Consider the following 23377-nt stretch of genomic DNA (forward strand, 5'->3'; position numbering starts at 1 on the left):
TATGAGATATAGCTTCCGGGAGCGCGGATGAAAGAGGGCGAACACACTATTAATTTGTGACGCTTGGGATAGCTCTCTTTTATGGTCCGCATGACATGTTGTAATAATGAATAGAGTACAATGTCACGTCGGATAATGCCTTCCTGATGGATAAACGAGTTTGAACGAATTGACATTGTAATCAACATGCAATTAAAATTCGTTATAATTTGTATTCAATCGAAAATATGTTTTTCCTAGAAAGAAAACAGAAAACCTAATAAAACAGATTTATCAACCTGGGGGAGATACTTCCTTATAGAGACGAGCCAGCCTTGGGTTGTAACTCTCCAAGCTAAGACATCCTTTTTCAGGGAAATGTCTGTCAAAGATTTAAAATTTATCTCCATATAAGGGGTGATTCAGATATGACGTCCACTACTTTTTGAGATTTCAAACCAACCCCCATCCACGCTTTTTTGTGTACCTAGTTAATGTACTGTCTTTAATTTAATTTAGTTTTACCTGATGAAGACACCAACCCCGTGTCGAAACGTTGTACAAATATAAATTTTGTTTTGTTTTAATACTTAAAGACTGCATAGCTGTGGAAGGGGCCCTCCTTAGCCGTGAGGTAAGACGCGCGGCTACAAAGCAAGACCATGCTGAGGGTGGCTGGGTTCGATTCCCGGTGCCGGTCTAGGCAATTTTAGGATTGGAAATTATCTCGACTCCCTGGGCATAAAAGTATCATCGTGTTAGCCTCATGATATACGAATGCAAAATGGTAACCTGGCTTAGAAACCTCGCAGTTAACAACTGTGGAAGTGCTTAATGAACACTAAGCTGCGAGGCGGCTCTGTCCCAGTGTGGGGATGTAATGCCAAGAAGAAGACAGCCGTTTAAAGTTAAAATAACAATAAACAGTCGATCATTCGAAAGTTAATTTATTAATAAAAATCTTAGACCAGTTTCCCCCTAAAACCTGTAACTTCATTATTGAACGAGCCCTAATTGAAATACTTTCTGTGCTTTATGTAAGTGCAGTTTCTGCTAATTCTAATACAAATTTAATTATACATATAAGCGAATATCGCGGGTGTTTACAAATTGTTGTGTTATTCGGAGTTGCAATAATGCGGCATTATTGGATGAAGCATCTCCTACAAATGCATGCGTTTGATAATGGTAACGTTAGTGATAATATGAGTAAATTGTTTCGTAAAATGGTCTATCACACCATTCCATAAACCACTTTACTCCTTCCCTGGTGATCACTTATCGTATTATGCTCTTTTACTAATGTGACAATTCCGGGTAGATTCCCTCTTTTTTTTACCTTCGCGGTGTGTTGTCGCTTGCAGTAATTAAGTCACCGCAAGTAGATTCTTTACACACGCTTTTCTACACCGTCACATCGACGGATGTTGGATTTATGGCGGCTATTGCGACTAAAGGCGTTGAATAAAAAGCTTACTTTTCACCATTTCCCAGAGGTGCTCTTGATTCAAAAGTTGAATGGTTTTTTCTCTTCCCATTTTTCCCTCATTGACCAGATGGAACCGCAAACACGCAAATTGAAAGGGACGGATTCACGAGGATAATGAGGTGGTGTGAGCGAGAGTTGATTTAATCATCACTACGCTTCAATCGTGTAGAGTAGATGCATTCATTACCTTGTAGGAACCGGGCGGGCAAGGCCGGGAACACACGGACTCCACTGGACCAGCTGGCGACGGCTGGAGGCTTTGAGTGAAGATCAGCGAACCGTTATTCCATTCTCCTACCGGAACGTAATCGTAGCTTCCATTTAGGAACTGATAGTTCATGATGTCATATCTGTGAACAAAGTGAGACAGTATTATTAAGAGTAGTGACACAAGTTGCAGTCGATATTAATCAAAGGAACTGAATCGTTCATCGGAACGATTCTCAATCAATTTGAAGAGGCCACCGGACAAACAGAACAACGAGTGCTGCTGATGCAATCACTCAACGGTTCAAAACATGCAGTAAATCAATCAGATGAGTCCAGTTATGCAGAACCCAACAATGCAAAGGAAGAAAATCGTTCATAACCATCGAATCATCGTCATCGGTAGTCGATGGATCTGCGTTCACTTTCGTTCTGTCGAAAACTACATACTAGGAGCACTGAATATCGAAATTCGCTTGCTTTAACGAAAGCACATTTGCCTCTGGAGTAATAGATGATAATCGGTGCAATAGGGTTATCTTCGAATTGAAGGCATACCAGAACCAGAGGGGGAAACCCTTTGAAAACGAATGAGCGAGTCGAGTGATTGCGCTCGAATGCCATCGTCAGTTGATTGAAACGATTTGAAAGAGTGGAGGCATACATTTTTCATAAAATATCTTCCAGAATGCTGGTAGAGCTGGTAGAACAATCCGTACCTTCCGATGATGTCATCATGGCGAACCACAAAAATGAACGAACAGCAACGGAAGACCGTGTCGATTTTGGTTAACAGCATCCCAACATAAGGGGAAGACGTTACATGATGCTGTTTGGAATTTGTTCACCTTTGAAGCAGGATTTCGACTCTGTGCAAGGAACATAATTATTTGGACTGCACATGATACGCAAGGGCTCTAGGGACTTGTATGGGCAAGCTGGGTTGATTTCGATTGGATGGATACCAGGTGAAGTTGACCTTGTAGACCAATTGATCTGAATACCAGAACCATTTGGAAAATCAAGAACATCTGCGTCAAACTTATATGAATATTAGAATGATTCAAATTTTGCTTCCCGATGCTTAAACGATTGCATTTGCCATTTTTATAATCCTCCTAAATGTTTAGCAAAATAGAATGTAATTTGATTGTGCATACGTCATTTGAAGATTGTATGGAAATGATTTCACAGTCATCGATCCTTTTGTGAAAGACAGTTCCGTGGGGTGGCCCATGAATATTTCTTAAGTTGAAAGGCAGTTGTTGTTGTGAAGCGATTTGTCGTTTGGAAGCAAAATTATGAAACAAAAAGAAAACAAAAAGCTCATTATTGATATTGATGTTAATCTTTTACATGTTAAATTTAATTTCACACGATTTAGTATTTCATTAATAATTTTTCTTGCAATTTGATTCAAATCGTTTCGCAACAAAGACGGCCTGTTTCCTTGTGAAATTCCTATGTTTTCAATGTTCTCATATATTTTAGAGCTTAATGGAAAGCGTTAGAAAACGGTTTTTAATAAAAGTTACTGTTTTCATAGTCATTTTCAAACAAACTTCAAACCACGCGTGCTCACTCAAATTACATCAGGATTAGATAGAAATGTAGGAGGATTATTAAAATGGCAAATGCAATCGTTTAAGCATTGGGAAGAAAAAAAGTCAAACTTTCATCACTTTTTTACCGGACGGATTTTACCTGGAAGACTAATTGATCTGAACTCCGGAACAATTTAGAGAACCTAGAACATCTGTGTCAAACCAATATAATACGCAATAGCTTGAGAGGCTTGCATGGATAAGCTCGGATGATTCTCGTTATGAAGTTGTTCTGAATCGATAAATTTTACTCATATTGAATTTGGTAAATTGTAATTGTCTGCATTCTAAATAACAGCATCCGAATTCCAGCTGATTTCGCAAAATAAAAAAAAGGATCCCTAGGAATATAACAAACTAGCCAATTAAATGAAACTAGATTAGGTGGATAAGACATCCTTGACAGAATTGTGAAAATCGCTTAGAAAATGCATGGGATCCTGCTGTTTGAAATCATGATTCTAATAATTTTTTGATCGTAGTATAGGACATGTTAACCAATAACATGTTCTACCCAACATGCAATTAGGTTCAGGTTTCCCTTAATACAAGTTGATGACCAACTGGTTGGTCGCCAAAAAGTGTGTTCAATCAAAGAGATTTATAATTCCCAATGTTTCAGTAACCAAAAAGCTCTTTGCTTTTTTACTGGTCTAATAACCGGACATTTCCCGAGTAGATCTTCTTCTTCTTATTGGCATTACATCCCCATACTGGGACAGAGCCGCCTCGCAGCTTAGTGTTCATTAAGCACTTCCACAGTTATTAACTGCGAGGTTTCTAAGCCAGGTTACCATTTTGCATTCGTATATCATGAGGCTAACACGATGATACTTTTATGCCCAGGGAAGTCGAGACAATTTCCAAGCCGAAAATTGCCTAGACCGGCACCGGGAATCGAACCCAGCCACCCTCAGCATGGTCTTGCTTTGTAGCCGCGCGTCTTACCGCACGGCTAAGGAGGGCCCCTATCCCGAGTAGATATCATTTGAAAAAATATGACCTAGGTTCAGAATGATATTTGTCGTTTCTGTAACATGGAACGTGAAACCTCGGTACATCTGCTTTCCAGTTGAGACGCTTTGTACAAGTATAGATCTAAATCCCTAAATAGTAGGTCTATGCAACCAGGAAAAAATTGGAGTGCAAATCATGGAAAGGTAGTGGGTTTTATTAATTCAATTTTGTCAGACTGGGAAAAGACGCGTTGACGTTATGTTGTTTACTTTATAAATGGTGATCAACTTACAAGAACAAGATGCAAATAATTAAGTTGCAACACAATGGACGCAGTGGTTCCACGCCCTAACAAAAAATACAAGTTCAATAGAAATGCGTGCACACTTGTTCATTTATTTTATTAAAAGTATGTGATGAAATTAGCAAAAAAATGTTAAGCCACAAGATGAAACGTCGCACAAATGTACCATGCGTCTCCATATGCTTTTATTCTTATATGTTGCTAAACACTTTTCAAAATCCTTACTTATTGTTTCCCCTGGAAGGCCAATATTTGCCTGAAAAACACTCATGTGGACATTCAGGTATTGTAATAACTTAGTTTATCGTAATAACTTAGTATTTGAACGTATATAAACATGAAATCATGTAACCATCCAAGTGACTTCAACGCCGTTAAAGCAATGAATCTTTTCCAGTTTTGTGACCAATTATTCTCGGAGTTTTCCCAATCAAACAAAAAACGCCAGCAACCAGTCGGTGTTATTTATTTATTTATTTGCAGCCAATCAAATGTAGACCAATTATACTTAGTACAATAAATACTTATGATCTAGTCTATGTGTAATTTAGAGGTCGAGAACTACAAATACAACACATGAGCATCGCAAATAAGGGAAGATGGGGCAATATGCCCTAGCTAAGCATAGACTGCTTTTATGCCTTAGCTTAAACGATTTCCATGGGTGTTTCTACCTCACGCAACAGTTAAACAATATAGCTAGCTGATGCCATAATAAAATTAGAAAAAATCTCAATCATATTGATAATATTCAAATTTCAAAAAAGTGGTGATATTTCGTTGCCGGAAAACTCATGAGGCAAAACGCCTTTTAGCAGGCAGCTCTTAGGGAACAATGTAGGGGAGAATGGTCCAAAATGCACCCCTGGGGCAAAATGGCCTCACTCATAAAATCACTCATATAATCAGTTGTAGTACATTTATGAACGAATATTACCATTACAGTTCATAATTAATTATCCATCATTGAGATCCATGGGAAAAATTTAGCAAAATCCCTTCATATTCACTCAAATTTAACGATTTGCTATTCTTCCACCACATCCGTTCAATCCATTAAGAAAATACAAACAACCATGCGTTCACCATCATTTTACATGCAATTGAGTCATTTTAGACCACCATTCGGGCGTTTTGCCCCAGGCCTATTTTTAAAACATTTTTTAAATGCGTTAGAAAGTCATGAAAACCTTATTGTTTTGAATAGGAGATCATTGTGAAATGTAGCTGGGTTTGTAAATTTTGCACCTATACGTTGAAATCGTTGAATATTTTTGTTTATATGGGCGAAAACATCGAAATAGCTTAAGGGGTGCATTTTGGACCGTTCTCCCCTACAATGCGTCGGCACATTAACATTCTGGTATGGACAGTGCGTGGAGACGCAAGTACATTGTAGGATAGTTCCACTAGGGCGTTTTGCCTCGCCGAAATCACTTGTCATAAGACGAGTTTATACAATCCCATTGAATTCCACCACTTAATTGTATATCGACAGATACGTATTTCGACCTCAACAGTAAGGCCGTCTTCAGTGTCTTGTACTTGACTCGACTGGAGTCAAGTACAAGACACTGAAGACGGCCTTACTGTTGAGGTCGAAATACGTATCTGTCGAGATACAATTAAGTGGTGGAATTCAATGGGATTGTATAAACTCGTCTTATGATAAGTGAAGACATTCCACTAAAAAGCTCAAAATAATTTTCTTATCAAAACTCGCCAAAATGTTATATGTTTCATCAAAATGTGGAAAATTTCAGTTTTTCCGACCTTTCCATACACTATTTTGAAACTTGTTTCACCTAACCTACATAATTCCACGTCTAGTTTTATTAAGGCTATCTCAAACATGGTAAATATAAGTGAATACCCGAAAGTCGTTTTGCTCCGGGGGGCGTTTTGGGGCCTCTTCCCCTACAATGTGTCCGATCACACATCGTGCCGATGTCATCGTCGCTGTGCTGTGCTGCTGGCTATGGAGAAGAACGCGCCAAACAGAGCAGCGTGCATCTTTTTTTTTATTTTCTGTTCTGTGTATTGTTTCAACCTACGCGGCAACACTGATAGTTTGGCGCGCAGATAGTCCAATTAGATTAAAATTTGAATTGTTTTGCTCACGTCCCCAAATTATTGTATCTTTTTTGTCGTACTAAGAGTCGCCTATAAAAGGCGACTCTAGACTCAATGTTTGTATAGTGTTTCGAAAGTAACCTCCGAGCTGGCACGGTGCCTCTCGGAGGCAATAAAATAATCAAGTCAAGTTGAAGCAATAGTTTCTTTATTCGTCGCCCGGAGAATCACATTTTTAAATACTTTCATTCCAGAAGCTGAATACCTATATGGTGGGCTTGTAGCTATGAACTTTTTATCAATGGCTCGGAGATCCGTAATTGTGTTTTATATCAATCGAATGACGAAAAAGGTGTATCGAACCAAAAAGGTCGTTGCTGAATATGGACTACGAAATAGTTAGTAGACAACCGGTAAGAAGCTTTCAAGTGTCAATACTCAAGCTTTCACGGGTCTGCCGATGACATTCGGCAGCTAGTTAACCCATTAACGCTCGGATGTTTTGCAAAGTTCGCTCATCGCTTACAAAAGCTGTCCTATTTATACAGTGCAGAGGTAATATGGGTTAAGGGTTAAGCCACAAGCCTATGACTAATCCAGCTTCTGCCTTCCGCGCCAACCCCATTCCCTGAGTGATAATTTCAGGTGTCTCGCTTAAAAAAAACTCATATGTGACCGGATTCAGTCATAATCAAGTTGTTGTAACCACTTTTGTCTGACTTGCGCTGCTCGTGGAGGGTGACTTACGGATCTTCGGACCGAGGAGGGCGTATGACGTACCTCCTGGAGTGAGTTCGGGTGGTAGTATTGCCATAGATTTCTTTGCATCGTTTTTATTCAATCAATGGAATACGTTGAACCGTGATCGACAGTTGATAGGTAGCAGACCAGTGGCGTTGCGGGGGAATTAATGATAGTTTTTTTTTTCCTAATACTGTACATTAGAGTGATTCAAATTTTGACTTTTTGGCTCCCCTGTGCTTAAACGATTGTTTTTGCTATTTTAATAGTCCTCCCAAATTTTTAGCTTATTTGGATGTAATTTGGTTGTGCACGTGCCGTTTGAAGGTTATATGAAAATTACTATGAGAATTGCCACTTATGTAAAGGATCGTTTCGTGAAGCAGCCCAGAATATATTTGAATATATTTAACGCATCGTCATCATAGAATAGATCCTAAGCTGAAAATCAGTTGTTGTTGCGAGGCAATCTGACTTTTGTGAGCAAAATTATAAAGAAAACAGAAAGGCTCATTATTGATATTGATGTTATTCTTTTACGTGTTAAATTGAATTTCCCACAATTCAGTAATTCCATAATAACTTTTGTTGCCAGCATCAAATCGTTTAGCAACAACGACGATATTTTCCCTTGTTAAATTTCCTATGTTGCTAACGTACTCATACATTCCTAAAGCTTAATGGGCAATGATGGGGAACGGTTTTTCACAAAAGTTACTGTTTTAATAGTAATTTTCATACAAGTTTCAAACTGCTTGTGCTCAGTCAAATTACATCCAAATTAGCTAAAAATTTAGGACGATTATTAAAATGACAAATGCCATCGTTTAAGCATAGCGGAGCAAAAAAGTCAAAATTTGAATCACTCTACTGTTCATCCTAGTAGGGAGTCGACTAGGAACGGCAGACCTTCACCGAGTGACAAACGGTTGCCGGTGTGGATTTCATGCTAATATTCTCCGCCAATTATTATGTGGATCATGCCCGTGCCCATTGCCGTGCTTGTCGACGGTGGATAGTATGACCGTTTCTAATACTTGATTGGACGAAGAGATTTACATTGGTTGGATTCGACGATCCTCGGTCCCTACGTTCGCCGACGTGCAGTCGCATTCGACGAGGCGGCAGGAAATAACGTGGGTTTGGAGAGTGTACCTTGGTCGTACAGTAAGGGGTGGTGTTAAGCGTAACACGTTCTGCACGAAAACTTCAATTTACAAGCTTTGGCGGAGGGACGGAAGTAATTCCAACATAAACTTCGATGGTTTATTAGTTCACGATGTTGCCCGATGTTTAGTTTGGCTACCGTTGGACACTGGACTAGGCTGCGAACAAGCGTGATATTGTGGAACATTTGGCTTGACTTCGTTGGTGGCATTGTTAACAACGGACTTGACTGTAGTGTTTTTTCCGGAACTATAGGAGATGGAAATCGTCGACCAAATTATTCAGCTCGTGTACTGACTCTCGCTTCATCGGTGCAAATTCAAATAACCGCGTAAATAACTCCTTCCGCAGAAACCGCTTGTTATTGTACCTTTTCATGAGGGCATACCAGGTTAACGCGTAGTTTTCCGCTTGTATGTCGACACACTAAAATGGCTTCCTGGCATCTCCTTCCAATGACTGCAACAAATATTGCAACTTATTCACCGTTGGGATGTCATTACTGCCGTGCATCATGAAGAAAAAATGGCCTCGGAACGATATCCCTCGCGATTCATCTCCAGAAAACTTCGTCAAGTCGATTTTCGACAAACGATGATGAAAGCTGTGTCGATGTCAACATGTTTGTCGAATGCATGAGAGGATGATCCCAATCTAGCTTCACCAGGTAGATACCTTTCAACAAAAACATTCAAAATCATTCCGCATCGCCTTACGAAATTCTCCTCTTCATCTAGCATCTCCATCTCAGACTTCACGTGCAAAAGCTCCTTGTTTGTCCTATTCATCATTTCCAGCCGCACGAACACTTCTCCGACATCCCGGTAATGGTCGTATTCCCTGAGAAATCTTTCCACCACATCTCGAGATGCCAAAACCCCTTTCAATAATTAGCTTGTCTCATTTTTTTTAGATTGGTTGGTTGGACCACGTCCTGTAGATGGGCAACATCGAGCCCGAAACCGGTCGACAAAAAGAAAAATTTTAAAATCCTTTTTCGTTTGTAAGAACCATAAGTGTTGTGTCCAGTCTCGCGTCGCGTTTTGTGTGTGTGAATTCTCGCTTAACTTTTCAAAAGGTCCTAAGTAACATTTTTTTCATGATTTAATCTGAATAATGCAATCAACGTATTTCATGTTAATCTGTTGATTGCAATACTCAAATTAAATCATGAAAAAAATGTGACTTAGGACCTTTTGAAAAGTTAAGCGAGAATTAGCTTGTCCTCAGCTATCTTCTTCTTCTTCTTAGGTGCCATCACCAGTGTTGGTAAAATCACTCATAAATCTCAATCGCGAGCGCTCCCGTGCGATCGAAATCGTCTGCAATTTTAAAGGAATGCATCACGCTTGAATTTTTCATGCCTAAACGCATCATTTCACTCATTATTTCACAAAAATTATTTGCATATTGTTCGGCAATTCAGCCGTACCAAAAAGCAATTTTGATAAACATCACTTCAAATTGCGATGGCAGAAAGTCAAGCGAACTTTTTTGTAAATAAACATTGTTTCATGGATCCCGTAGATTGCAAGCGTTTTTCTCCAAAACTAATGTCATATCTTGATAGAGAAAAGCTTATTCTGTGGGAACCATACCGTGGTTCTCGCAGGGAATGCTTGCTTTAGTAGATATTCGCTTCAAATGTTTGTTTACAAAATAAGGCACGCCAAATCCGAAAAACAGTCCGGATATTTCTGTAGTTAAGGGGCTATCCTTATACTACGTGGACAGTTTAGGGGGGAGGGGAATATTCCACATGATTTTTTTTTTTGCGAAGACTTTTTCTATTTAACGAGTATTCTGTATGGCAAATGTCCATGGTTCATACATTTTTTGAAAATGTATATGAGCAGTTGTCCACACTTGGTATATGGGCAGTTCCTAAGCAGATAGTGGTTAAAGCATCCGTTAGGCAGAAAGTTTCGCTTGGCGATGCCAGAGATTTTCCGTCGGTAACTAAAATTAGAACCATAATCAAGTAGTGGAGGTCGTGGGTTCAATTCCAGGCTCGTCCCTTTCCTACTTTGTAGGTCTATCTTAGTTCCTTCTGTGTTTCACGTACTACCAAAACGATTCCTACTGTTATAATCTTCCACACTAGTCATTCCAAAAAAAAAGCTCCCGTGGCACCTATGAGAGGCCGTAGAGTTCTCTGCATTTTTCTTAAGTAGGTGTCCAACTAACCATCCTTCCTTGAACAACCGTTTCAGTTTATCCGGAAATCCGTGTTCGTGCATTAGCTACTATAGCGTTCGCCCATGAATCTCACCTAGTCCTACCCCACGAACTCTCTTGCAATTGGTGTTAGTTAACGGGATAAAATTTGGGAAAGTACCTTGTAAGCGGAGTTTAAATTGACGAATGATTTGAATAAATGCGATACAGAGGGGATGTTCCAAAATCGTACATTTGTTGTTAGGGGCCGTACACTAATTACGTAAGCAATTTTTCTGGGTTTTTCAACTCCCCCTCCCCCATGTAAGATTTTTCCCATATAAATCATTTTTTATTTATATGGATCGTAAGAAAATGGCAGACCCCCCCTCCCACCATAAGTGCTTACGTAATTAGTTTACGACCCCTTACTTGATAAACGAATGCTATTGCAGCTTTGCAGTGTATTGTTTATAAATCCCTCCAAAAAATTTGCAATGTGAGATAAGTTTCGGATTTGTTCACAATTGTATAGCAAATTCAGTCTTGAAAGACCCTACTTCTGATAACGCATTGGTAGACACAAATCAATTTGAATTAAAATAATTAGCAAGATTATACATGGGAAGTTTCCTAAGTAATCACAGAATAAGCTGTGTTGCCATTTTGAAAAGTTTATATAATTTTGTTTAATGCAAATTTGTGATAATATTATCTATATTTGAATTACAAAATTTTAAATTGCACGATTTGTATTGTAGATTCGATCGTCTGTTTCCATGAATTGTGTTATCCGTTGCCGAATGCTGGGATTTAAAGTTTTTGATCGATTGATTACTTTATGTTTAGTTCAATCAAATTTAATTTCCTATGTTCCGGGTATTAAACCACTCGACTTGGACATTAATTTACAATGAGCTTGAGCTTGATTGACTGTTCGTAGTTGCTACTCCAATATCCTCCAGATCCGCTGTTTTTGCACAGGGAACCAACAGCTGTTTGCTTAGGACTAGCACACATCTTCAATGTACAAGTACTGGTGATATCATGTGTTAGGTCACACTGGCGCCTGCCACGTCAGAATGCAAGTCAATGTAGGAAAGGAGAGGAAATGATGATGCAATCACTCGCCCACTGCAAGCCGAATATAGCTCTGCACTTGCCACGCGATTTTTTTTTTGAGTTTTTGGTTGAGGTTGACGGGCAGAGGTTCGTCTTGGTTAACGAGTTGTCAATGTGATAGGAGAAAGCAATTGATGGAATTCTAATTGGATATAGGAAACGAGCTTTTCCGTTCATTTCCATAAATCTAGCAGTTACTAGAATGTCAATGTGAAGGTATATGACAGAAATAGAAATGGTATGGAAGTCCGATTTCTTGTTCTAACGATTGCTAGAACATGAGAAATATAGAGAGTGATACAAAATAGGAAGAATTGTACGAGCCTGGGATTGAACACACGACCTCCTGCGTATGAGGCAGAAGCGATAGCCTTATGACTACCAGGCTCGTCTCGACTTGGACATTAATTTACAATGTTCTGAAAACTTGGATGTGAATATGTACATTATGTGGAAGATTTAGAATTGAAAAATGTATTAGAGGTAACTACTTTTCCTTCGATGGGGCTCGAACCCACAACCCACACCCCTTTTAGTTGCCACATTTTTTTTAATATGTTTCAAAAAATCCAGAATAAATCAAAGAAAAATCAGGTATTTAATCTTTTAATGTAAGGTACACTGGGGGAAGTAGGAAAAATCGATAGTGCATGTTTGAATTTGTGTAAAACTAGTTTAAATGATCTAAATGCATTCAATCAAAATGGGTTATCAAAAACAGTAAATTTTGCACCAACTGTGCGGTAATTCATACCATTTCACTTGAAAATTATGGAAAAAGATTTAAAAACCCAGTGGGAAGGGGTAGTGGAAATCCCATGTTACCTTGACCTTTAATTGAGTAGATGAGTAGTTACATGTAACTAAAATCAAAACGGTAATTGCACTTTTGTTGCATAATTTTATTGGCTTAACGGAATAGGTCCCCAAGGAATTTTCGTAATAGCTAGTGGAGGCCGGTTTTGCCTTCTGGAACATTGAAATAGGTACTAGATTGGAAAAAGCTCGTTGCTATGAAAAGCGACAACAAAACAAATGTCATATCTTGTTGTTTATGGATTTGTTATTATCCAAAAATGGTCTAGTAGCCAATAAATGTGAATACATCGACATAGGGAGAGAGATTTCTGAACAAAATATGACAAGAACACATCGATATAGGGAGGTTATCGAGATGTAGAATACCCGAATATTTGTAGATTGAAGGGGTCGAGAAAACCATCGACATAGGGAGAGATATTGAGATATAGAACATCGAGATGCGGAGAGTCAACTGTATTAAGATTCACAGCTATCAGCTAGAAAAAAAATGCGTGATCAGAACATTTTCCATGATGAGCTGTGTTTATGTATATTAAAAAATAGAACATTTTGCTGGGAAAATCGAGTAAATCTAAAAATACTACGTTTTCATGAGATGTAAAAAGAACCATCAAACTCGAACTGAAATCGATCTAGAGTGCGACGCTGCAATTAACTAAAAGATTGACAGGTCGAAAAAAAAAACAACCCGAGCAAGATCGGGCAGGTTCTTCTAGTATGTGATAAATATTTAGGATGAGCACAATTCTAGACCAACATTTGAAAAAAGCGTAACAGCCAACATTCATTCCTTTTGATTCTTTGTCTCCATATATAGCAATATAGAAGAAATAAATTTTGGCTGTTACGCCCTTTTCAAATATACATCAGGTAAAAATAGAATTCAGTGTATGTGATATTTATTTCATTAATCCTGGATCTGTGACAAAAAAAAACGATTAATTGTTAGACAGCTTTTAAAAAAAAGGAATTTTTTGACAAATGATCAAATTCTGCAAAAAATATTTAATCTCGTTATTATCCTGCAGAGCCGCCTTATGTGCCGACACTTTCCTAAAACATTGCAAATTTTGATGACAGTGAAAGATTTTAAATAGGCTTTATTTATTCAAAGATTACAATGAATGATTTAGGCAAGCAAAATAAATTACGAAATACATTGTTAAACTTATACAAATTAGGCCGTTACAAATATTTAATTAACATTTTGTCCTACTGGTCTTCGAAAGGTCAAGGGGGGATAATAAAAAATAAATATTAAAATGAAAAAAAAATTAAAAAAAACTCCTCGGATTTGTTAAAGAATGTTTTGAAAATCCTCAAAATTGTCCGAATTTTATTTTGTTGCCCCCTCAAAATATTATTTTTTGGCAAAAAAAATCCGGGGGGGGGGGGACAAAATAGTTTTTAAATATTTGTATCGGCCTTAGAATCTTGGAAGAATAAATTTTCACACATACAAGTGGGAGCTTTATGAGGCTCAGAGGTATGATGCACTTTTTTACGAATAACCCATTCTGGGTTCGAATGTAGACTTTTAAGCGGAAGTTTTCACATTTCCTCTTATGGATTACGAAAAACATGAATAATACATTTTGTACTTAGAGAATATTATGCTATATGATATCCAAGTTGGTGTATAAAGAGAGGAGCAGGTCTCAAAAAATTTTAAATTTTTATACAAAGAGAGTTAAGAAAATTTATACATTAATAAATTGAAGTAGCGGTTTGAATGTGTGCTTGAGTAAAGAGAGTTTTAGACAAAAAACGAAAAATAGTTCCCAGGAGAATTTTCAAGGGACTATCCAAAAAGGGGGTGAGGTTTCATGAGGCATGGAAGCCCAAATATTAGGATGGAAATAGGTAATCAAGACAAGAAATTAAATTGTTATTATGAAGATAGAGATTGAAAGGAAATTGTTACGGCATTTAGGTATGGGTTTTGCAAATAGCTAATCACACAATTCGTGCAAGAGAATTCTTGGGAGCATCCCTAATGAGTGCGGAGTTTTGTAATGAATCGAAGCTCAAGATTGAGGATATTTACGAAGTTGAAATTGAAAACACATAGGTGGAATAGTTAAATGTGGGATTAGGAAAATTGTTGAGTAATTCTCGCTGAGACCGGGCCACTATTTGCATAAGGTTCTTAAAAATGCCTAAATTCATATTCATTCGAAAGCTTTCGGCGAGTATATTACGGATCCGAGTTAAATTCTTCAGAATTTAACATACTATACTATCGTACATAACTTTTGATAGAGAAAACATACACCTGAGATTTTTGGACACAATGCACAATATAAGCTAAGCTTTCCATCGATGTATGAACATTCAAAATTGGTGGTTGCCAACCAGGCGAAAAAATAGTTTTCAAAATGAAATCCAAGATGGCCGCCAACTCAATATGGCTGCCTCTATTTTTGTAATTGCAAATTGAGGATAGACTCTTCCTATTTCCAACGGTATGCTGATCTCTATGATCGGTTGAGGAATGTTGGAGTTATTACAGTTTTGGTGAGTCAACAATTGACGAAAATCGAGGGGTCCATTAAAATGATTTCGTGTATAACTAACGAGGAGGTCATCTTTCTGAAGATTTTAACTCGGATCCGTAATAAACTCGCCGAAAGTTTTCGAATGAATATAAATTTAGGCATTCTTAAGAACCTCGTGCAAATAGTGGCCCGGTCTCAGCGAGAATCACTCTGTTACGTTATTTAGGGAACTTTGGACCTTTCGTAGGGTCTAAAGTCCAGTCTAATGCAATTCATGAAAAAAATCATTATGAAATTCAGAACTCGGATAGACTATAAATACCGTGCGCTTTTCCAAGCTCGGGGTCAGTTCTGAATATTCAAAAGCATTCTGTGCTCTTTGGGTCACCTCTGGAATCTACCGAAGTCAGTCTTAGCAACCCGTTTCTTGGAATTCGCGCTTTCTAGGTTTCCCTATCCGGCGTACCGCACACTCCAATTAAGGGTTGTCCCTTAGACACCTCGATGCTCGTCACCAGTGCACGAATCGAGAATCGAGATCTATGTTTAAATAAAATAACTCCACTTAGAAAGTCCAGTTCAAAAAAAAAAATCAGGAGTTCGGGAAAGGTTTCTTCGCGAAAAAATGGAGTTCGGTGTTAGAACACCGTGAAAAGGTGTTAGGATCTCTTATGAAGATAATGTCATACGGGAAATAAGGCTTGTACGCGACAAAATCTGGACACCTTTAAACACGTATAACTTTTGAAATAGCTCATCAACAAGTGAATTATTTCGTAGATTGATGAATGTATGTCTGTACTTTCTGAAAATATATTTCTCATAAGTGTTACAAGTACGTAGTGAAAGATGGCGTCGGAGGGATTGCAGGTTCGGAAAGAATTGTGTGCAGTCTCAATTGAAATTCGAGTCTCTCGATCCAGAAACTGACTAAAAACATTTTGTTTTCATGTGAACACTGTTCAAAGCGTTTTAAAATTTGTCGATGCTTGTTTGACAACATCTAAAAACGTTAGAGAGTAGAACAAAACGGATTTTATGAGCCACCAGAAGGATACGAGCTCGAAACAAATTCTTCTGAGGATGCCAGATCTTTCGGCACGTATTATTTCTTTGAAAATTCAAATGTCACCAAGTTTCGTGCATATATCGAAGCATCGATAAGGAATGAAGCCATTTGAAGTAAAAAACGTACCGAAATAAACCAACAGCAGTTTATTTTTATTCTTAAAATTTTTTGTCCAGATTTTGTCGCGAACAAGCCTTAGTGCAAAAGTCTGTGAAAAGGATAATATTTGAGTTTATATTTCAAGCAAATAGCTATTATTAACATATGTGCTCGAACAGTATAATTTGAGTAAAAATTATTTTCAGAAGTATTCAATTCGTAAATAGAGAGTCAATTTATCTTCATAAAAGATTGAGAAAAAAATCTCTTCGCTGAATAATTTATCATAAGCTTTTATTTCAATACAAAAATGACTCTAATAAAATTTGAAACTAATAAATCGGAAGAAACCGGAAATACCCGTGAATTTGAAATGAAATATCCACTGACCATCCTGGATACAATAATATCTTTACGTTGTCCAACGATGTCCATCGTCTCTGCGGTCGTGTTTTTTAGCCAACGCGAGTGGAAAATTTGGCCGTTCGTGTCACTGTATACTGTCAGTGAATGTTGTTCGAAGTTATCTTTTTTAATTTGTATAGATTTTTATACATTTCAATTACCATGCGTCTCCACCGGGTTAAACAATGAGAGACGATGTCGGGCTTGATTCCCTAGAAATCAGTATTTTTCCTCTACCTATTGTAGTTTACATGATCAGCCTATTGTCATGTAAACTTAATTAAACTTAAAATAATGACCAGCAGCGTGAAATGAGTTTAGACTTTTGAAAGTTTTCATTTTGCGATGTGTTCTGAGCCTATACCAATATTGACAAATATATGTAATAAATTTTGGACAAGTCTTAGGATGTTCCTAGAAAGTTTTTATTTAGAGTGAAGTTGCGCCTTTCAGTAAAAAATATGTACAACTTTGTTGTACGAAAATGGTCATGTTTATGTTAAAAATATCACGTGCCAAAGAATATTTCCAATAATGAGCTGACCTTCCAAGGTGTAGCATTTGATAGCACGCTTCCCTATGCATATTGCTTCCATCGAGCCTTTTTGCGTTCAGAGCGTACTCGTTTCAAACCTGTAGAAACAAGAGGCGCACTCTACCAGTGAATGGGAGACATTTATGAGTGCCAAAGTTATGCCATGCCTACTTTCAAATCGTGTTGGTACGCTGAACTGGATGGCAGCGAAATGTATGAATATGTTTGCTGTCATGCAGTAGTAAAGGATTTCTATATTTGATTTGTTCAGATAGGTTATTGCTATGCAATAACGCCGCAGTGATCAAATATCTAATGTTATATGACGAGAAGTCCCTCAAAACTTGAATAAAATTGAATGTAAAAATACCATATGGAATAGAAAGCTGAATTATTTTTAGTGACATGTTTTCAAACAAGTTAATCGAATTCAATGTAATATGTAGGATGAATTTTGTGTACACTAAAGAAAATGAGAAAAAGAATCAAACAAGTTTGAAATCGAAACCGTGTTCCAGATCGGATTCACAACAGTAAAGTACTGTTCGTCATTCCGGCCTTCAATTTTAAGTTCTATGCCTATAGTGGTTAATATTCAAGTAAAGTTTTAACGATAGTACATAACACACAGTATCTACCATATGTATCCAAATTTATGAAAATTTTACCTTCTGTCTTAACAATAAAACCTATAGCCTTACCTTCCGGGTGGGTCGCCCCTATTGTCGAACTCCACAATGTCGCCCTCGTGTGAAAAGGAAACATTCATGAGGTAGTTCTGCGCCGATGAAAAAAAAAGAAAAATAGAAATTTTATGAAAAGCGAGAATAGTTTTCCTCCCCCCTTCGCACGCCGGCGCATATTTCCTTACAAAGAACTGCGTTCCGTTGAACGGGTACATGGCCGCACAAATTCCGCTGCTGTTCTGGCCGCATAAATCGCGCTGCAGCGCCTCCAGCGCCCTGGCCATCGTGTAGATTGCCTTGATGACGAAGCTCATCTTGGGTTCCTGCTTGTATCGGTCCGACAGTTTCTCCTTTCCTATAGTTTCGATGTTAGGCGAAAGATGAAACGAAACGGAAGTTTGGTTAGTGCGGAGCCTGAACTAGGATTCTATTTAGTCATAATTCAAGTTGAAAGTTTTAATTGGTAAAGGCTGACACGGTCCGTTGATTATGCGAATTGAAGAGGGTTCATTGATTTGAATACCCACTTCACTGGTGGCTTATTAGTTGAAATGGCAAAGTAAGACATTGATATCTATAAGTTTGTTTGTGTATTAAAGCTATTTTTTTATCCATGAAGTTCTGGAAGAATTTTATTAAGTATATTAATATTTATCAGAACGACAATTATGCTCAGACTGCACTACCAGTTAAGTGCGTAACCCTACGTACGACCGGTGGAAGCTTGAGATTTGAACTTGTGAGGACCATAGCTGTGTGTACGACTGCTATCATTGCCCAGATTTCTATTTCATTATTTCGACCGCACTAAGTAGCACAAAATCGGGGTGCGCGAATTATCTCACTTAAAGCTATTATTATTATCTCATGAAAAAAAGTAGAAGGTTGTATCCGAGACACGACCGCCAATTGGACGTAGGATTACGTGAAGTGTAAAAGATTTTATTTTGCAATTCTGAACATGTTCCCTGGTGTTGATATTGCGGTGTTGCGGACTGCGCCCTTGTTTTGTTAGCAGTGCCCATGCATTTAAAGGTATCGTTTAATCCTTCCGATACCCGTAGCCGCATGATTTTCATGGCCATATACAAAATATGCTCCGGTCTCGCGCCCCGTCGATCCCGCACCTCGCTAGTAGCCATCATGAACGCTGTCACATGGACTTCACGGTTGAAGCATCTCGGATGTCCAAGATAAATATTGTCTATCTGGAACAAAGTTAGAACGCTTTTTATACCGAAGTTGGATTTTTCTCCAGATACAGGCAACTTTCCCAACTCCGGAAGTAGTGCGCTGGATCCGCCTAAAGATGCGTTAAACAACGCATCAATATAAAACTTCGGTAGAAATTTCGGTTCGGAAGTCCTGATACAGCTCCTCAGCTAACTCAGCATAGATAATGGAAAGCGGTTTCTGATTTTGTGCCGGTGCAAGTTCCAGACACTTGTCTTCATTCCACATGAGTGTATATTGTTGTCCAATCATCATTTCTACCTCGTTCATCTCGTCGACGACTTTAAGGAATACTGCCCTACCATCCTCCGAAATATCCGTCTGCTCTGTTTGTCCGATCGCAGCCAAGTTTTCTTCATTGAAAACAATTCCATTCCGCCTGTAGAGCGGTGTAGTAACCAGATAGCCATACTTTAACGGTACCTTTCTTCACGTAGCCGGACAAGTAGGGGGAATGACGGCTTTGGCAGGTTTTGTTCTATTATTGTCAGGGTTTTTTTATGACTGATTATGCTCAAATTTGGCCTAAACATTCTTTGCATATCAAAGAATATTGTGGCCAAATTTCATAAAATTTGGTCGACAAAAACCCCCCTGCCAATAATAGAACAAAACCTGCCAAAGCCGTCTTTCCCCCTAACTTGATTTGTGTAATATGAAGTGTTTCTTGATGCACACGTTGATAACATAGTCGTCATCCAGTTGGCGGGGAAGTTCGCCTACCTTCTGGGCCACGTCGACTGGAATGTTGATAATTTGGCCGATTATTGCCAAACTACCTATTGCATGTTAATGAAAATAGATTTGGAAAATCATATATTTATTTGATGTAGTAAATTTTTAAGTAAAATAACTTTTCCACAAACCTGCAGTATGCCGCAAACGACAAAACTGCATGAAATTGATCCTGGGAGACACCAAACTTGTGGTAAGTGGGTCCAGCGGAGGCAAATTGGACGGAAATTTGGGATATGTAAAGCGGACGTAAACTTGGGATTGCGACAATGTGGGAATTGATCCGCGGTTCAGGCTTGTTCGACACGTAGCACACGCCGAAAATCCTTCCACCGTTTCGAAATAATTTGTCGCCATTAACACGGCAGCATTTGAGTCGGAGATTGGTTTCAAATCATTCCTGAACCAGATTCTAGCACACACATCACAAGCGCAACCGAAATCGTTTTCCACGAAACGTTTCTGGAACTCCCGATCAGCCCGATCGAAATTGGGTTTGTCTTGTGTTAAAAGCGAAGAAATAGGGTTTCTTACCCCATTCCCGGCCTAACATGCGTACGACTGCATTATTCAATTGATATTTATGACAGGAAGCAACTTTTCCTGAATTTTGTGGGCTGTATAATACTGCATTGGGGTTCACTTCTGCTTAAAAAATAGCTATTCGTGCTAAATATCGTTCAAGAAAGCTTTTATTTGATTTAAATTAACGAGGTGCAGCACTCATTTCAGTCATAGCGATTTCCATTCGGCATATCATAAAACCAGTTCCCGGCCTAAGCAAAATTTCACTCAATCTCTCAACATTTCTCTCTCATTCTCTCTCGGGACGGTAGAAAATGCGACGTAAACAAAAATATGCACGTTCCACAACAAGATGCCAGATGGTATTATTCATAATCATTTTTATTTGGTTGAGAAGATATATTGCTCATCCAATTTTTTTTCCAAATACTTAAAAACAATATTTTTTCACCCTTTGAAATCGAGAGAATTATAAATAACATGATAGCGTCAACGTATTAGACAGTTTTCCTATTAACGATGAAGGATCATTTTAATAATCCTGGCCTTTTGGCAGCACGGTGCGGCTATAAGTTCTTGGGCCGAGGTGAATTTTTGTTCGGTTTGAGAATACATTTTCAAATGTATTCTAGTATGTTTATATAAGTTCTAGTGATACGTTCTAGTGATTAGATTGAAGTGCGTGTGGAGCATTATGGTGTGGTGATTAAAAGCTTGAAGCAATGATTGTAACGAGCACTAGGACGATTTTCAGGTAGGTGTTTATTTGATGATACCGTTTTGTAAAAGTGGAAAGAATCACTCCGGCTCAGTGGTGTGGCATCGGAGAGTGAGATTTTGAAATCTACATTTTTATTTTCTATAATTGGATCAATTAGGAGTAAAACAAGTGATTGAAAGATATTGAATATTGTGAAAAAGAAATGGGAGACTTTTAAAAAATTATCAATCATAAACCTACGGCTTCCAAACAGTATAAATCATTAGTTTTCTGTGTAGTGAGCCGGGAACCGGGTCCATAGGCCCAAGTAGTGATTTACCCCACATATGTTTGCCATCATCAGCGACAGCAGACACGTTTTCTTCAACGTCACCACGCTCATCATCGACATCTGCTCTTGCGGACTGCATCACAACATTTTCACCGGCGTCGAAATCTTCATGATTAGAGTTTACGACCGTATCAGCACGGATTAAGTTGAATTCTACTCGAAGTAATTGTAACACGGGAAGATTAATCCTTATGTCAATATGTCAATAGACAGATATACATAATTGACAGATGCATTCGCATTTAAAATGACTGTACCAAGTACAATAAGACATGTAAAAACATAAAAGATTAAATGAACAATTATGGCCAAGCCTACTATAAACAACAATAGCATAATAGTATAACATTCAAGTAGCATGTGTTTAGGATATGTTTATACAAAAAACACTATCTCAGTCTCAGCTCAAACTTCTCCCATGTAATATGATGGTTATGATAAGAACCAATTTGTTTTCCACAATACGCCTATCCAATCACAAGCAGCAACACAGCTTATGATTTGTACTTTGAAAAATATTTGTCTCAGCTCAATCTTCTCTCGTGTGAAATTATGATTCTGAAAAGAACCCATTTGTTTTCAGTAATGCACCTTCCCAATCACAAGCAGCGACAAAACCGAAGCAGAATCTAGAGAAAATTTCATTTCATTGCTACTGACCCTAATGTCAGCCACTCGATAAGTTCCCGCTAAAACGCGATAGACACCATCCATGCGAATCAATTTTCGCAGCATCCCCCTCCGAAGAGCGCTTGCAAGTAAAAGAAGAAGAGTCCCTGGTTATGTACGAAAGCACTGGCATCGAAAGAACGAAAGGCGAAACAAGCAAGCCGATGCCAAGCGACCATAATTTGCACTTTGAAGAAGTACAAGAAGAAGAAGAAGAAGAAGAAGAAGAAGAGGCCCTGGTTATGTACGAAAGCACTGGCATCGAATGAAAGATAGGCGGAGCAAGCAAGCCGATGCCAATGATACGGCTCCCAAAGGGGCGGGGCCTCGGACTCCATGCAAACGTATTCTGACCAGCCGAAGTCTGGTTTTCTCGGAAAATCGACAGGAGCGCAGCGCCAACCGGACATCACCGGCGGAGGAAAGGCTGCGAAGAAGGCAACAGCAATGATGGTTGCTACGGGCGGTAGCAGCAACGATAATTGCTACGAGCGGCGGCAGCAAGGCTCAGAGAAACATCATCAAGGGCGCCTCATCGAAGGCGTCGAGCATTATAAACAGCCTCGTAAACGACATCTTCGTGCGTGTCGAGCTGGCGAAGCCCGCCGTTTCGGAGGGTTCCAAAGTCGGCACCAAGTAAGTCAGCTCCTAGTGAATGAACGAGGAAGTAGCTTTACTTAAAACTGCCCTTTTCAGGGCCACAGTCCCACTCAAAGAGGAGAGGAATTTTCGTACCGCGCACGCCGAAAATCAAAATTTTGAAATGAATTTCCACTACTGATGCCATTGTCAGCCAATTTATGGTTTGCCGCTGGAACACGATAGACGTCATCCATTCTAATACATTATTTTGCAACGTCTCCATGCAAGGAGCGCATGGGCTGCTACCGACAAAGAATTTTGCCCATCACCAAGTGATTATGATTTGCATTTTTTGCAGATTTTTGTCTCGGCTCAACCTTCTCTCGTGTAAAAAGATGATTTTGTTTCCAATGACGCGCCTTTTCAATAATAAACAGCAAGTATACCGAAATCAAAATCTTGGGAAAATCTCATTTGACTGCCAACGCAACTCAATGGTGTGAGACGTCATCATTGTTTACTTCCCGCACTTTTACTGCTATCTATTCCAACTTTCTACCGTCACCAAGCGGTTATGATGTGCAATTTAAAGAAAATATTTCGGCTCTACCTTCTCTTGTGTTTTTTTTTTTTTTTTACAAGGGAGAATGCATTTACACACTAACCC

The 23377-nt window shown here is 38.6% G+C and overlaps 1 protein-coding gene across 2 annotated transcripts in view; it reads right to left on the bottom strand.

Annotated features, from left to right (window-relative positions):
• The window catches only part of LOC134205863 (metabotropic glutamate receptor 1-like), a 143209-nt gene that overhangs the window by 14275 nt on the left and 105557 nt on the right, over positions 1 to 23377 (bottom strand). For both annotated transcript variants that reach the window (XM_062681521.1, XM_062681522.1), the window contains 3 exons: positions 18100 to 18269; positions 17930 to 18006; positions 1656 to 1818 (listed from right to left, as the gene is read on the bottom strand). In XM_062681521.1, the coding sequence (XP_062537505.1) occupies positions 1656 to 1818; positions 17930 to 18006; positions 18100 to 18269 (410 nt within the window). The remainder of the gene's footprint in view (positions 1 to 1655; positions 1819 to 17929; positions 18007 to 18099; positions 18270 to 23377) is intronic.

The sequence above is a fragment of the Armigeres subalbatus genome, chromosome 1 (genome assembly GCF_024139115.2).
Source record: "Armigeres subalbatus isolate Guangzhou_Male chromosome 1, GZ_Asu_2, whole genome shotgun sequence".
NCBI lineage: Eukaryota > Metazoa > Arthropoda > Insecta > Diptera > Culicidae > Armigeres > Armigeres subalbatus.